Source organism: Arabidopsis thaliana, assembly GCF_000001735.4.
Source record: "Arabidopsis thaliana chromosome 1 sequence".
In the NCBI taxonomy this organism is placed as follows: Eukaryota; Viridiplantae; Streptophyta; class Magnoliopsida; order Brassicales; family Brassicaceae; genus Arabidopsis; species Arabidopsis thaliana.
In genome coordinates this window covers 16,451,404-16,466,948 of record NC_003070.9, presented here as the reverse complement: position 1 = coordinate 16,466,948, position 15,545 = coordinate 16,451,404, and the positions used below count along the sequence as shown (strand labels likewise).

The 15,545-nt window shown below is 30.4% G+C and overlaps 3 protein-coding genes and 1 long non-coding RNA gene across 4 annotated transcripts; 3 read left to right on the top strand and 1 right to left on the bottom strand.

Annotated features, from left to right (window-relative positions):
* Positions 1-627: 627 nt before the first annotated feature.
* AT1G07183 lies at positions 628-935 on the bottom strand. The gene has a single exon (NR_139207.1). It is a non-coding gene; the product is annotated as an other RNA (long non-coding RNA).
* A 448-nt stretch (positions 936-1,383) lies between these two features.
* On the top strand, positions 1,384-1,893 carry AT1G43667 (Bifunctional inhibitor/lipid-transfer protein/seed storage 2S albumin superfamily protein). Its single transcript, NM_179438.2, has one exon. The coding sequence runs from the start codon at positions 1,483-1,485 to the stop codon at positions 1,777-1,779; it is 297 nt and encodes a 98-aa protein (NP_849769.1). The 5' UTR covers positions 1,384-1,482; the 3' UTR covers positions 1,780-1,893.
* A 3,321-nt stretch (positions 1,894-5,214) lies between these two features.
* AT1G43666 (Bifunctional inhibitor/lipid-transfer protein/seed storage 2S albumin superfamily protein) lies at positions 5,215-5,877 on the top strand. The gene has a single exon (NM_202239.2). The coding sequence runs from the start codon at positions 5,478-5,480 to the stop codon at positions 5,766-5,768; it is 291 nt and encodes a 96-aa protein (NP_973968.1). The 5' UTR covers positions 5,215-5,477; the 3' UTR covers positions 5,769-5,877.
* A 7,267-nt stretch (positions 5,878-13,144) lies between these two features.
* Positions 13,145-13,968, top strand: AT1G43665 (Bifunctional inhibitor/lipid-transfer protein/seed storage 2S albumin superfamily protein; the record flags this gene model as incomplete). Its single annotated transcript, NM_148534.1, has 2 exons — positions 13,145-13,431; positions 13,884-13,968. 2 exons carry the CDS (start codon positions 13,145-13,147, stop codon positions 13,966-13,968), a joined length of 372 nt encoding a protein of 123 aa, NP_683375.1.
* Between the last annotated feature and the right edge of the window lie 1,577 nt (positions 13,969-15,545).

The following is a 15,545-nucleotide window of genomic DNA, read 5'->3' as shown; positions in this document are numbered from 1 at the left end:
CAAAAATGTTTTAAAATATATATGATCATTCATTCAACAAAATTAATATTCCAACAAAAAAAAATTGAATTTTCATTTTTAGCTGGATAGGAATAGGACGCGAACCAAACAATAAACATTTAGTAACTATCATCGATGAGAAATTCAGTATTTTCAGTAATACAACAATGTGTCTCCGGTGTTTCCAATTACTTATTTAACCTTGGTCCATATTGAAAAACAAGCCAGCGGTGTTACTATTGGAAACCCTACAAAATTTGTAAACAATATTTTTTTGGCTTTTCTAGATTTTTCTCAATCGCCATTGTTCTGATGAGAATGCCAAAAGTAGGTTTCCGATAGTAACACCGCTGGTTTGCATGCAAAATTATTGTCAAGATGATTCTCTAACAAAACTAGTGTCTAAATACAAGACTCAGCCACACTCGCAATAGCTTGTATGCAAAACTCTTCATTGAGAAGAAATCACACAATGAAAAGAGAGTACAAAAAGGCTAAGCAAAGACAAAACTTTTTTTCTCTAGGAACAATCTATGTTTTACATTCTTGGCTGCAGCTTAAAAATTTGAAATGAAACAATTCACAATGTGTATGTAAGGCTTGAAAAATAGTATATATGAAGAATTTTTTTTCCCCACACAAGACATGGATAAAGAAATGCCTAACAGGGACATACTTGTGTTTTACTAGAACACGAAGTTCATCTTACAAGTTCTGTAAACTAACCCTCACGGAATCCACCTTGAAGCAATGAATCCGTCCCTTTGCCTCAAGTGGAGAGAGTATGTTTATAACGATGTAGTGTAGATCCTAAAACATGCGTCGATGATTGGATTTTCCTTCTTCAAATGTTTGAGAGGCACCATTGTTAAACACTTACACCTCTACTTCCCCAATTGGTTAAAGAACAATCCAATTAGCCTCCAGTTTGTTTTCAAGTCCCAGACTCTGAATCCTGGTTAAACCCAAACAACCGGTCAACCCTAACCCAACAAAATTGATTTACAGATATTTTTATTCGTTTGTATAAGTTTGTTTTCTCACTTTACAAAATTACTTTTTATCTATAATTAATCATTGATAGTTTCAAATCATTTTTCTCATATCCAAAATTAGGTGTGCATTGATGGTTTATAAACAAATATTTCCAAATTATGTAAATGATTTGCTTTTAGATTTGGATAGTTAATTATAATTATTTAGTTTAATTGAAAAATATTTAACACTAAAAAAAGTTTTAAACATTTTTTATTACTTATAAATTATATTGAAAATAATTATGTGTCACATAGATACGAAATGCACTAAAATTTAATCCAAAAGACAAAATACACTACCTATATTTGGCTTATTGCAAAACATTACTCCATCTATATACTTCACCTTTCTCAAAAACATCTTATCATCAAAATCTCAAACATATATTTTCTAAGCACAAAAAAAACTACAGTTAGATAAGAGTCTTTTATTATATTAGAATACATGAAATTTACAACATTAGCATTCATTTTCTTTGTTCTATCGTTGGTGGCTCCAATATATGGAGGGATTGTTAAAGTTTCGTGGGGCGAGAAGAAAGTGGCATGCACCGTGACAGAATTGCAACCATGCCTACCATCGGTGATAGACGGAAGCCAACCATCAACTCAATGTTGCGAAAAATTGAAAGAACAAAATTCATGTTTTTGTGATTACTTGCAAAACCCACAATTTAGTCAATATATTACAGCTGCTAAACAAATCTTAGCGGCTTGTAAAATACCTTATCCTAATTGTTGAAGTGTTAAATATTTATAAAATAGTCATTAATAATGTAAAATTTATAAAAATCATATAAAATAATGTTGATCATTGGAGTCTATTAATATGATGTCATGATTTAACCTGATTCAATAGAATCTTCATTTTCTTATAACCTCGACATGTAGCAGAATTATCTGTATTCGTTTGTTGTTCAACAAATGCATCAAATACGTAGATATCATGAAAAAAGCAATCGTCAACTACACATTCAATAGATAAAAAAAATAGCCACCAACACAAAGATGAAAAAGAATTCTTAAATTTCATTCTGAAACAAATCTGACTATCCATAACTAAAACTTTTAGATGCAAAAACGGGTCTGTGATTTGTATAATGTATGCCAAAATCCAAAACTTCGAATACCATAAGCGTACATGATTAAATATCGAAAATCAAGCTTTCGAATTCAAAACTTATGAAGTAAAGTAACATTAATCAGGGACTAATAATTTTTGTGACTTGAAGGTTCATGACTGGAATAAATTCTCATTGTGTCCGGTTAACCTAAACCAATAGCCTTTACATATATTTTTCTTCTTTTCGTTTACTGACATAAAATTAAAGTTTGTAGATTCTTAAAAAAAAAAAAAAACATTGTTTCATATCAAAATTATATATAAATTAGTTTTGTAAAAATCCAACATATTGATAATTAAATATTTACAATGAATGTAAATTGCATTGTTTTTTTGTATATTATAGTTATGTAGTTTATTTAATTCTATATGTTTGGGGAACTTGGAAATAAAAAAGATTTCTATGGATAAAATATCCATATATACCTTCATATAAAGAATTTGGTGAAATAGGGTTTTTAATAATAAAACCCACTATTTTATCCCTATTTTTCAAAAATTTAACTAACCAAATTTCTAAAAAAAATATAATTTTCCTAAGTTATTTACAAAAACCAGATAAATTTATGGGTTTTCAAACTCTCTAGTTGAAATGGAGACTTCTCCTAAACCCTTAATTTAAACCTGTTTTTTTCTTTCTTTCTCATTACCGACATCGTGATGAAAAACATAACACTCATCTCTGAACTCTGGCGAAAAAAACAGAGGCATTGAAGTGCTTCAGAGCACTTACCCTCCCGGTTCTAAACCCCTTAGATTGTAATCTTAACCAATAATAGACTATATAAACGTAATATTTAATCAATATTTAGTTTTCTTTTTCAATGATACACTTTCTATATCTAGAAATTCTAAACTTTTTGGAATTCTAAAATCTAAATTCTTTTGAATATGAATTCTAAAAGTAAAAAATGTTTTTCTAACATTTTAAGAACATATAGTAAATCGTAGAATACATTTTCACACAAAAATTTGAACATGAAGAAAAGCATAGAATACATGTTTTAAAGGTCTTAGAAATTTGTTATCCGATTTTCTAAATTTGTTAGAACAAACTCTAGTCTAAATATCAGTTTAAAAGAAAAACTCAAATATTAGTAGAACACGGAAAATGTTTTCAAACAAGTTTAGACAAAACATTATCTATCAAAAAATCATCTTGTTCAACTAAATCACCAATTTATTTTTACATATCAACTACATTTTTGAATATCTACATGTTTTCTTTATTTTTATTTTTAAAAATTCTTAAATAGGAAGTAAGGGTATTGATATGGCTCAAATTGCCTTAAGACCACTCTCTCAAATAAGAGATCGTCGAAAGTACTTAAGGGTAGAATTCCACAAAGTTCTTTTGTTCACACAATAAGCTAAAGTATCAAGATTAAACTAGATGAGTAAAAAAAATAAAAAGAAAGTGAGTAAGCAAATAAAAGGTTAGTTGGTTGTAAAACAAGATAATAAAACATCAGGTTAAGGTATTATCAGGAAACAGATGATTAGTAGATCTAGAAATAGCCAGGTTGTTATCGAACCGTTCTTGAACTCAAACCGTAATTATTGAGTAACCAGTGATTTGCCGTGCTACTCACTATGCCTAGAGCTAAGATTCTCGGTGATGTGCCGTGAAATCCTATACCTAAACATGCATTCTAAACGAAATTGATAAGTTCACCTAAGTAGATAGACCAATCTTATTCGAGACGCCTATAAACATTGGCTCATCAAATAGTAGTTCCAGTAACATGTACCTATGGTGGGTATACCTATTACCTAAGATCAAGTTCTAGTTAATTACTTTAGAACTAGCATTAAGAACAACCAAAGATGAAGAATCCTACAGATTATACCTAGGATGGGGGCAATCTACTAATCATATGAATCCCTAATGAGAAACCCTAACCCTAACAAGCAGACTACTCAGACATGAAGGATGAAACAAACAACATGTATGAGTAAGAAAGCATAAACAGATTAATAGAGAAAAGAGTTAGAAAAGATTTTTTCAATGTTATTGAAATCTCTGATGAAACTCTGAAAACAGGGGATGCATAGCTTATGAAAGTGCTTTGGAACAAGTTGCTTCTCAAGAGGCTTAGAAAAAGACTTGGTAAAAAGTAAATAATGACCTTTAAAACTATATATATTGACCTAAAACGTGCAGGGACTAATAATGAAAATAGAAAAATAACCTGAACAATTAGTTTAACGAAAAATATAAACGAAAAATTAGTTTGTGTCACATGTTAACAATTTTACCAAAAATTATAGCAACTTCTTCTTAACAAAATATGAAAAAGATATTTTAAGCTGAATTGACACGTTACCTTTGCAAATGAAGCAGTCTTGTCGTGAATTACGTAAAAGTAATGCTCACAAATAAAACCTTAAATCGATCAATAGAGTGCTTCTTAATTAGCAAGTTTTCATCTATTCATATCAAATTTTTAATGCAATGCCACTTATATGTGCCGACAAATAAAACATTTTTAAAATAAGAAAACAGTATGTGTTACATAAATATTAAATGCAATTCAATATAATCACAAACAAAATTCGCGGCCTAAAAAGTGTGTATATAGCTTTACCCTCATTGAGATCTCACAATTAAAAATCTCAAACATTGTTTTAGCTCAAGAAAATTTGCTAAGGTTAAAATTGCAACACCTTGTTCACGCTCTACCTAATTGGATCCGATACCCATCAGTTTATATTGGCCCATGTGAGCCCATTTACTAAAGGCAATGAGTTGTCATTCGTCACGAACCATATTTTGATTTCAGGTTTTTTCAATCCGTAATTGGATTAACCTTGACAAGATTTTTAATTTTTCTATTTATTAACTTAAAAATTATAATTAATAATAAAAGTTAATGTTTGAAGATTTTCAAAAGTTTTGATTTTTTTTTTTAAAATAATATTTCTATATACATTAGTAAAAATTAATAAAAATGGATTTGTTTTAAAAGTTTTGATATTTTATTATAATTATATATATATATATGTCTTTATTGAATTGTATTTTTAAGAATTGCTAACATGTGTTACAATCTTAATACTCTTTTTTACACATTTTCATCAAAAAAAATTGTATCACAGATTTGAAATGCACTAGAGTTAGTAAAGTAAAATAAAAACAAAAGACACTAGCTAAAAAACACATTTGCTTAACAAGAAAAGCAAAACATTACTTCATCTATTAATACCTTTTGTATATAGCTTCACCATCCTTCTCGACATCTCATTATTAAAATCTCAAACATTTTCAAGCAATCGTAATAGAATTATATAGAAGGGAGTCGTGAAGGTTACAAGACATGAGATTCATTACACTAGTATTCATTGTCTCCATCTTGTCATCTGTAACTCTAACCAAAACGTTGATTTTGGGGGAAGAAGTGAAAGCGACATGCGATTTCACAAAATTTCAAGTCTGCAAGCCGGAAATAATAACAGGAAGTCCACCGTCAGAAGAATGTTGTGAAAAGTTAAAAGAACAACAATCATGTTTGTGTGCTTACTTGATAAGTCCATCGATTAGTCAATATATTGGAAATGCTAAAAGGGTCATAAGGGCTTGTGGTATACCTTTTCCTAATTGTTCATAATGTTATAATTCTCAAAATGATATTTGATATGTTTTATCATTATTGGAAGTTTGTCATGTAATGGCTATTCAGATGATGATTCTTTAAAATGAACATTTTCTTTTACATATTTTTTTAGTAAGAACAAAAACAAACATATCAACTATCATATAAAAAGAAAGAGTTAATTAGCAGTTCACTAATTGAAATATGATAATATGGCAGCCCATCTTGACTAAAAGCAATCTAGTAATGTATTTCCCATCATAGACGACATTTCATGACTCCGACTCCCACTCTGTGATATGAACCAATCTCTTGTCTTACCAACAAAATATAACGACTGGTTTGGAACTTTAGCAGAGTGGCTTTTAGCAAGTCATCATCTTTTCAAATCAAAATTTGAAAAATGATATGTACTAAAAATAACAAAATCTTATGTGTATACACATGTAAATTTCTTTGAAATTATAAGATAACTAGATTCATATATATTACCCCCGTGCTACATCATGAATTAATGATTTTTTACAGATTCGTATTTGTGAATTTATGTTTAAAAAACGTGAGTGATGTTATTGTAGTAAACAATTAAATTTATATCTTATTCTTGTTAAATATTAATTTAGTTAAATTATTGTTGTTGTTGTTGAATAGTACTCGATTTTAATGAATCTTTCATAATACGATGATAATTTTTTGTTTCTGTTTTAAATTTGATTAAGTTTTGTTTAGAAAATAATTATAGTTATGTGGTAGAGAATATTATTAAAAAAATTAATATAGTTATAATAATGTAAAGTTTTTAGAAATATTTTTTATTATATTATTTTGCATATGAAATTGTAGATTTGTGAATTGCGTTGATTATTTAATTGTAAATAATCATTACAGTTGAATTTATGTCATAATGCAACTGCAAATATTTCGGCGAATGTTTTAGGGTATAAAAACTCATTTAAATTATTTTAGTTGAAAATCCGGGGTTGCCTAATCCGGTTTTAACGAGTTTTGATCCGATCATCTAATAAAATCATAACCGTTGGTTTTTGGCAAGTTTTTTTAAGGGAATGTGCCACTAATAGGCACTTTTAGGAAAATTTATTCCGTTTGAGGCACTTTTCAGGGATGAGACACTTTCCTTTGTTTTTGGAGGATAAAAGGACAATTCTATCCTTCCCACATTAAACCATCAATTGATTAACCGGTTCTAGGGATTTTGTTTGATTTGGTATCTAATAAAACTAACTGAACGTGTCAAAAAAATATTATTCGTTTTCAATTTTCGAAAATCTCTCAATCGTTCGATCTAAGACTTATTCATGGATGTCAAAGAAGAGAAACTAATGGAGGAAGAGCAATGATTGCCAGAGAAGACGATCCTTGTGTTCACCGTTCTGAAAAATAGCGCGATTCTCAAGAACATCTTCGTTGTGAACAGTCGCGATTTCTCGTCGCCGGAGAGAAACGGTTCCACTGTAAGCAATGATGATGGCGAAGTAGAAGAGATTCTAGTCGTCGGTCGTCATTCAGATTGTGATATTCTCCTAAACACACCCTAGCATTACAAGATTCCACTTAGAAATCCGTTCGATCTCTTCTCGTCAGAAACTCTTCGTCATGGATCTGTCCTCTGGTATGAATCATCTCTAACTCCAATTCAAACGATGTTTGTATTCTTATTGTGGAATTGGATCTCGATTATATGTGTTTTTGATTGTTGATTGGATTTGTTTTTCGATTTAGTGCATGGGACTTGGGTTAGGGATCTGATTGGCAACACCGATCTATTAAGGTGGCTCATGGATGTCTAGAAAGGTTTACGAGAAACACACAAAAATGTATATCCATTTGTTCGGTGCTAGGTGGATACACAGTCATGTTTTACACTATATCATATATGAACACGTACTTGCGGACTGTCAGCTATAGGAATCCGTCCATTACTCTTTGAATATATGTTCTCCAACTAACGAAGTGTTCTTGTATTTGATTTTGGTGAACAATGTTTAGATTTGGTGTTACTCATCTTTCGTGTATCTATTTGTGCAGCTAAGACATTTCAATCTAAGAGCTGTAAAATATAGGATCATTCGTATGGTGATATTCTTATGATTATATTCAAAAATGGTTCATACAAGTGTGTAAACCCTCTACCCTTAACGGTTTACACTAAATCCTAATTTACTTACCCTAAAATTAAACCCAAACCCTCAACCCATAATCTTTCTCCACTAAATCTGAAACCGTAAAAACAAACACTAAACTCATACAAAAAATGGTAATTTTACCGACGAATAAAACATATTTAAAGCAAATCAAAGACACAGGTGTCCATTGATGACTGTTCAAGCGGTCTAGTCCATGTGGTCATCTAGTGACTTACGGGGTTGTTTCATTTCAATACACAAGTTTATACATGAACAATAATCACCAATTCAAACGCCAATTCAAAGTACATCATCGTTCATTTTTCTTTGACCATTTATTCACTTGTGTATGGAAACTCCCATCATTATAACCAAAATTGTATACTAATCCTAAATATAACAAGAAACATATATACTTATATAGTGAATAGAATGAGCACAATATCCATGTTTGCTTCTGAATGGACAGATTCTCTTGGATGACATCAATAAGTAAGCATCCAGCTAACCATATTTGTTTGTTCTATCATCTATGGTCACCAATCATTTGAATTAAGTTGAATTCATGGATGCACAATACGTTCGTTTGTGATATAATTTAATGTAGTGCAAGGAATCATCTGCATAATTGAATCAAAGAGAATATAAGATCAACTGTTTCATTTAACAATGTATAAATGGACAGTGACTTAAGATTCATGCAATGAAAAGTCAAAATCTAATCAAGACATGACAATTACTCTGTGAGATCTCGTTCACGCATTCCTATGTAAAGCTCAAAAGCATTCTCGTATATCCCATGAGACATATTAGCTTTCTGAATCGAGTTCCACAAACGCAAATCCGACAACAAAACAAGAGAAACAATCTCAAAGACGTTACAGGCATCGAGGACGAGTCCTCACCGAGAGTAAACAAATATGAGATTCGCAGCTAATGACCAAGAACAGAAGATGAAATCGGATAAAATTATTTGGGCATGCACTTACCTGCATTGTTGAGCCGTCACGCATAATCGAAGAAGATGGTGGAAGTAATGGAAGAAGGATTGATCATTGTCAGTCGTAAGGGAGTAGTACGAGGAAATTGAAACGGTATTGGGAGGAGAAATCGATGTGTATTGACATTGAGAAGTGAGAAAACAACAATTACGTAGATGCCAAGGGATTATTTGAAAGCGAAATCACCAAAGAGAAGCATGAACCATCTATTAGAAAAGGGAAACAAACAGAAATTGTAAAGTCGTCGTGGGGGATTGGGTGAGAAAGAGAGGTTTCTTACAAATTGATTTTCGTATAGAAATTAAAATTAGAGAATTAAACCGAAATTGGTTTGAGGGCAAAATGGACAATTTTTATATTAGAAGTGCCTTGTGTTTTGAAAGTGTCGTATCTCGGAAATTGTTTGAGAAAAGTGTCTTAGAGTGTAATATTCTCTTTTTTGGGATTGTGACACGTTTAGGCACTTTTTGATAATATTATTCCTTTTGAGGCACTTATGAGGGAGTGGGCACTTTGCCATCTTTTTGAGAGAAAATTGGACCAATTTACTCCTGAAGTAGTGATGACGCAATAATTTTAAACTCATTATTGATGAGATCGTGTGGGTGAGGAATTATCCTCTTTTTATCACCTCTCTCTCTCTCTTCCATATTCTTTTGTTTTTCATCATTTTCAATTCTCTCTTTCAAAATCATTGTCGTTCTGTATATTTTTTACAAAATCATAGTCGTTCCCATTAACTTTCTCTCATTTCAATAAGAAATCACCAATCTTCATTATACCATAAATAATCTCCTCATAAACTTTCGATTTGTCGTCTCCTCATAATCTCCAAGTTTGAGATCCACGACAACAAACCCATGAAGAAGATGATCATCATCCTTGCGATTCTCAGAATCCTCTAACAATAAGTTTCTTTGTTATTGTCTCTACTAATTTCTTCTGTTTATATCATCGTGAAATTCTAGATATTACGATGTTACAGAGATTAGAGATCCCTGTTCATCGTGAATTTACTTGCGATTAAATCGAACAATTAGTGGATTAGGCTCTTACAGTTTGCTAATCATGTTTTTTCTGAAAATTTTGAAGTTATGGGTTTAATTTCTTTGAAAACTGATAGAGAAGCCCAAATTGATATATCGAACGTTGATGGATTTGTTTGGTAAATCTTTGTTGGTGGATAAAAGTGTGTTTGTAGCTCGGTCTGCTTTTGTTATTGGTATGTGCATTATGGATGGCTTATTATGGATTGTGAATTATGGATTGTTATAGTGAGATTTGTGAATCGTTTCATGTTTGAGTAATAGGTGAACAATCCCAAAAACAAGCTATATGTAGTGATTTTGTTAAGATTATGTCCATATTAATTGGTGGTTACAGAACACTTGCTGCAAAGGCTACAGAACAGTGGCTGAAACGCGGTGGATAGAGGACATTGACGAGTGTCCAAAAAATCAAGTCCAAATGGTCACCTAGTAACTCACATGTCGTTTCATATCAATGCACAAATTTAGACATGAACAGTAATCGTCGATAAAAAATTGTTGAGCTTTTAGGGTTCTTCCTTTATTTAACTTTTAGAGGTTCACTTCTCTTACATCTCTCATTTCTCTTTAATGTTTTGCTTCACTCACTCATTTTAACACAAGCACAAAAAGAACCTTCACTCTCATTCTCTCTAGTCTTTGGTTAGTTTCTTGTTTTGACACGACGACATAAAACGATTAGTAAGAGACAGAAAAGAGAAAACATTAGTTGTCAACATTTTTGTATTGGATCCAAAGATAGATTCTTATAACAAGACATACACACATTTGTGGATGGTTATAATTGTTAAATCCAGCTTTTAATTTTACTGAAATTACTGAAGATCTCTACAAGGTCTCAAAGGCTCACGTTGTATCCATGAAGCTAAAGTTCATGAACCAAAATTAGCAAAGGTTGTCCACAACACTGACTGTCATTATGATGTGTGTCCACATATCCAACGTTTTATGGTAGAGTTTATATAGTATAATATGTGAATGTATTAACCTTGTGGATGTAATTGTATGGTTAATTTTGTTCATTTAATAAGATTAACCAGATTAATTGGTCATGGTTTCCAAAATTATCTCGAATCCTTTGTAAAAAACAAACTAATATGCGAAATATAAGTGAAGAGAATCAAAGCTAGATCCACGTTTGAGAGGATAACGTCCTCTTGACGGAGGTATGATTGTTGGAGCGGCGAATAGATAGGGTCTAGAACTTCGAGAGAAAGAGAGAAACGTAACTTGCCCAAATGGTTACAATTTTGATGCGGTTGTTGAAATTCGGGAGAGGCTTCACGATCATGGAATCAAAATCGAAAGAGAGAATGTCGATAGTGTTGTTATAATTTTCGAGGAAACTTCTGACGGAAATTCTGTGACCAGAGACTTTCACATGTTTTGGAATCAGATCCAGCGGAGAAAGGTGGATTTGAGAATATATTTGAAAAAGATCTCGAGAGAGGAAGAAGAAGAGAAGCAACAGATTGTTGAGAGATAGGGAAGATGATGATAAACCTTAAGAGATTCAGTTTTGATTTTGATTTTGAATATTGAGAGTGTCCTAAAAAATTGAATTTTTATTCTAGAAAGAGAGATGAAGAACAAGAGAGGCCAAAAATGTTTTTGTATTCTAAAAGAAGAGAGATAACGAAAAGATAAAAGGGAGAGATAGTTAGAGGGTAGTGATGTCAATTCACATAGAAAAAGTGTCTAATGATTGTGAAGTGCCTAATTACGGCTAAACTTTCAGAAAAGTGCCTTAACACGTAATATTCTCATTAATTTATCATGAACAATTATAAAAAGATAAAATCAAATCATTATATTTTCTCTAACATAAATAAAGTAAGACTATTAAACCAATCGCTAAAATATTTCCTGATAAAATCTTTAAAAAAAAATTAAGTACATAACTCAAAAATTTTATTTACAACTTATTATAAAACATTAAAGAACAGAATTTTAGGTAAAATCATTTTTACAAATATTGAATACAACTAACCAATAAGTATTTATCAAAAAGTAGATAATTAAAAAGGTAAAATCTAATTACTATTTTATCTCTAACCAACTTATAAAATATAACAAATAGAGAAAAAACTAAACCAATCATTAAACTAATTTTTTATATATATAATCATTGATTAAATCTTACAAAAAACAGAATATTTATTTCAATGGTTTATTTACAAGTTACAACTTAATCAAAAACATTAAAGATAAACAAACTAAGGAAAATTGTTTTTACTAATATTGCCTTAACTAACCAATCAATATTTATCAAATAATCAAAAAATAAAAAAGTAATTGAAAAGAAGTAAATCAAATCCCCATCAATTTGTTTAGATTATGTATATGGTTAAAAGGAAATCTTAAAAATCTTCATAAATTGTTAAGAAAATCTTAAAAATATTATATATATTGATTAGTAAATCTAAAACAACATGTGCATAGATTTCTTAACTCACAAGAAAAAAATGGATGTTATGTAAATTGACTTGTTTATCCTTATTGAGCTAAACTAGATTAATCTTTAAAATTATATTTCTAATGACAATGGTTCTATTATCTTATAAAGAGCAAGGTTATTTTTTCTTAAGTACTTCCATAATATTAAAATATAGATAATGTTTCATATAAATTATGTAGAATACATTAAATATAATGTGTCATATAAATATAGATGGGGAAGTAAATCAAATCCCCATCAATTTGTTTAGATTATGTATATGGTTAAAAGTAAATCTTAAAAATCTTATGTAAATTGTTAAGGAAATCTTAAAAATATTATATATATTGATTAGAAAATCTAAAACAACATGTGCATAGATTTCGTAACCCCTGAGAAAAACAAATGGATCTTAAGTAAATTGACTTGTTTATCCTTAATGAGCTAAACTAATTTAATCTTTAAAATTATTTTTCTAATGGCATTGGTTAATAATATCTTACAAAGAGTAAGGTTATTTTTTTAAAGTATTTCCACAATATTAAAATATAGATAATGTGTCATATAGGTGTGAAATGCTCTAAAATTTTAATTAAAAAGATAAAATTTACGTCCTAAAGTACACTTGCCTATTGAAAAACATTAGTCCATATATATAACGTTTCCATCTTTCAACAAAATCTCAAACGTTTTCTAAGCAAAAAAAAGAAGAAGACGAAGAACTAGAGTTTGATTGTGGCAGCTGCTAAAGTTATAAGACATGAAGTTCATCACTACATTAATGGTCATCGCCTTTGTCTTGTCGGTTCTAGTTCCTACCCAAGCACTTAGAGTTTTAAGTGAAGACAAAAAAGTGGCTTGCATTGTGACAGATCTTCAAGTATGCCTATCAGCGTTAGAGACCCCAATCCCACCATCAGCGGAATGTTGCAAAAACTTAAAAATACAAAAGTCTTGTCTATGTGATTACATGGAAAATCCATCGATTGAAAAGTATCTTGAACCAGCTAGAAAAGTATTTGCAGCATGTGGTATGCCTTATCCTAGGTGTTAAATTTTTAAATGTTTAGAAAATAATTATCAATGTTAAAACTGAAGTTATCAAAATCATGTGTAATAATGTTGATCATTGGGACTCTATAATGTGATGGTGTAACTTAATTCAGTATGGTGTTCGTTTTGTGTTTGTTAACTTTCATGGGGTTCAAACTCAAAACCAATTAGCAATGGGTAGAGAAGTCCACGTCCCTTATATACTACTCAAGTCCTTTTCATCTTTTCAATGTGAGATATTTCTCCACTATGTCCCTTCGAGATAATGGCTCTTCTACCCATTAACCTCGACATAATCCATCACTTCTGCTCAAGCTAATGCTTTTCTAGCTATCTTGACAGAATCGAGCCTTCCTTTGGTATCAGAGCCACTTGATCGTTGGGACACCTTGTGGATGTTGTTCCCATATATGCCCATGTTTCAAATGTTCATGCTTTAACCTGAGGGAGGATGCTATTGAAGTAAAAGCCACACATCACCCAGTGGATGTAGTTCCTACACATGCTCACACTTCAGATGTTCATGCATGAACGTGAGGGGAGTGTTAATGAGAGAAAGTCTCACATCAAAAGTTGGAGAAATTATCAATATAAAGGGTTAATGCCAATCCACTTATTGCCAATTAGTTTTGAGTTGGATTGACCCTAAACCTTTATGTATCACTCGATAATTTTTCTAACTTTCGGTGTGGGAATTTCTCTCATTAATATATATATATATATATTGTTTTAGAAATACACGTTAACTTTAAGTTTGGTGGCAATTCACATATTTGGTAAGGCCTTGTTCGTACTCTCTCGTAAAAAGGTTCATATATGGATCCTTACGGGAATTGTACATCCATATGTGTGGTATATGTTTGAATTTGGAGACATTACATATATAAAACTTTTTTAAAAGTGAGTTTTTGTTTTAACAAGAATCGACACAGACAAAAAAACATCATTCTTAGAAACAAACGAGCAAATTTAAACTGAATTGAAAATAGAAAACTAAAAGTCATGAAAAAGTTAGAATCTAATGAGAAGTGCATAAATCTTGAAAACATGCGTCAATTATTAAAATATCCTTCTCTAAATGTTTGAGAGGCACCGATTTTACACTTTCAGCTAGAATCCCATCCCCGGTTGACCACAATTTAAAACCGAAACCCGGCTAACCTAACTACACAACCTCTAAATATGTATGAAAATTATTTTCTCATAATTTTATTTTTAATAGATTTGCAGATATTTTACTTATTATTATTATTATTATTATTATTATTATTTATTTTTTTATTTTATTTTTTATTTACAATTAAATATTTGAAGATTTTCATAGAATGAATTTCATTTTTTCAGATCAAACTTCTACATAAATTATTATTACACATATCTAAAATGTATATACATATATATATATATATATATATATATATATATCTGAATTGATAAGTTTTATTTTCTTATAATTAAATCCATCAATTTACATGTATATATAATTATTATTACACGTATCCAAAATGTAATTATAACATTATTTGCAGTTTTTATTGAAAAAACTGCTTTCAAATTTTGATAGTTTAATTCCAATAATATGTGCCATATGTACATATGAAATGCACTAAACAATTAATCAAAAAGATCGAACACTACCTAAATAATATACACTTTGCCTATTGCAAAACATTACTACTATATATATATCTTCCCTATCCAATTAATAATCAATATTTTCACATTTCCTAATCAAAAATAAAAGATTAGAATTTGATAGAAGGAAATAATAAGGTAAAAGACATGAAGATGAAGTTAATTACATTAGTTTTTATCGCGGTTGTTTCTTTCCTTCCTGGCTCTGACCAAAGTAAAGGAGAAAGCGGCATATCACTATAAATAGAACATGACCATTTCCGACTAAAGTACATCGGAAAAAGAGAAAAAATTTCTGACGACCACAACTTCGTCGGAATGATTCTTTGGAAAGCATGGAAAAATTCTGATTATTTATTTTTGTCAGAAACTTTGTCGTAAAGAAGCCGGTGAACACATGTTTGTTCACTGCACATTTTACTATTTGGTCGAAAATATTGGTCAGAAAATTTGTCGGATATTATGAGTTTCAA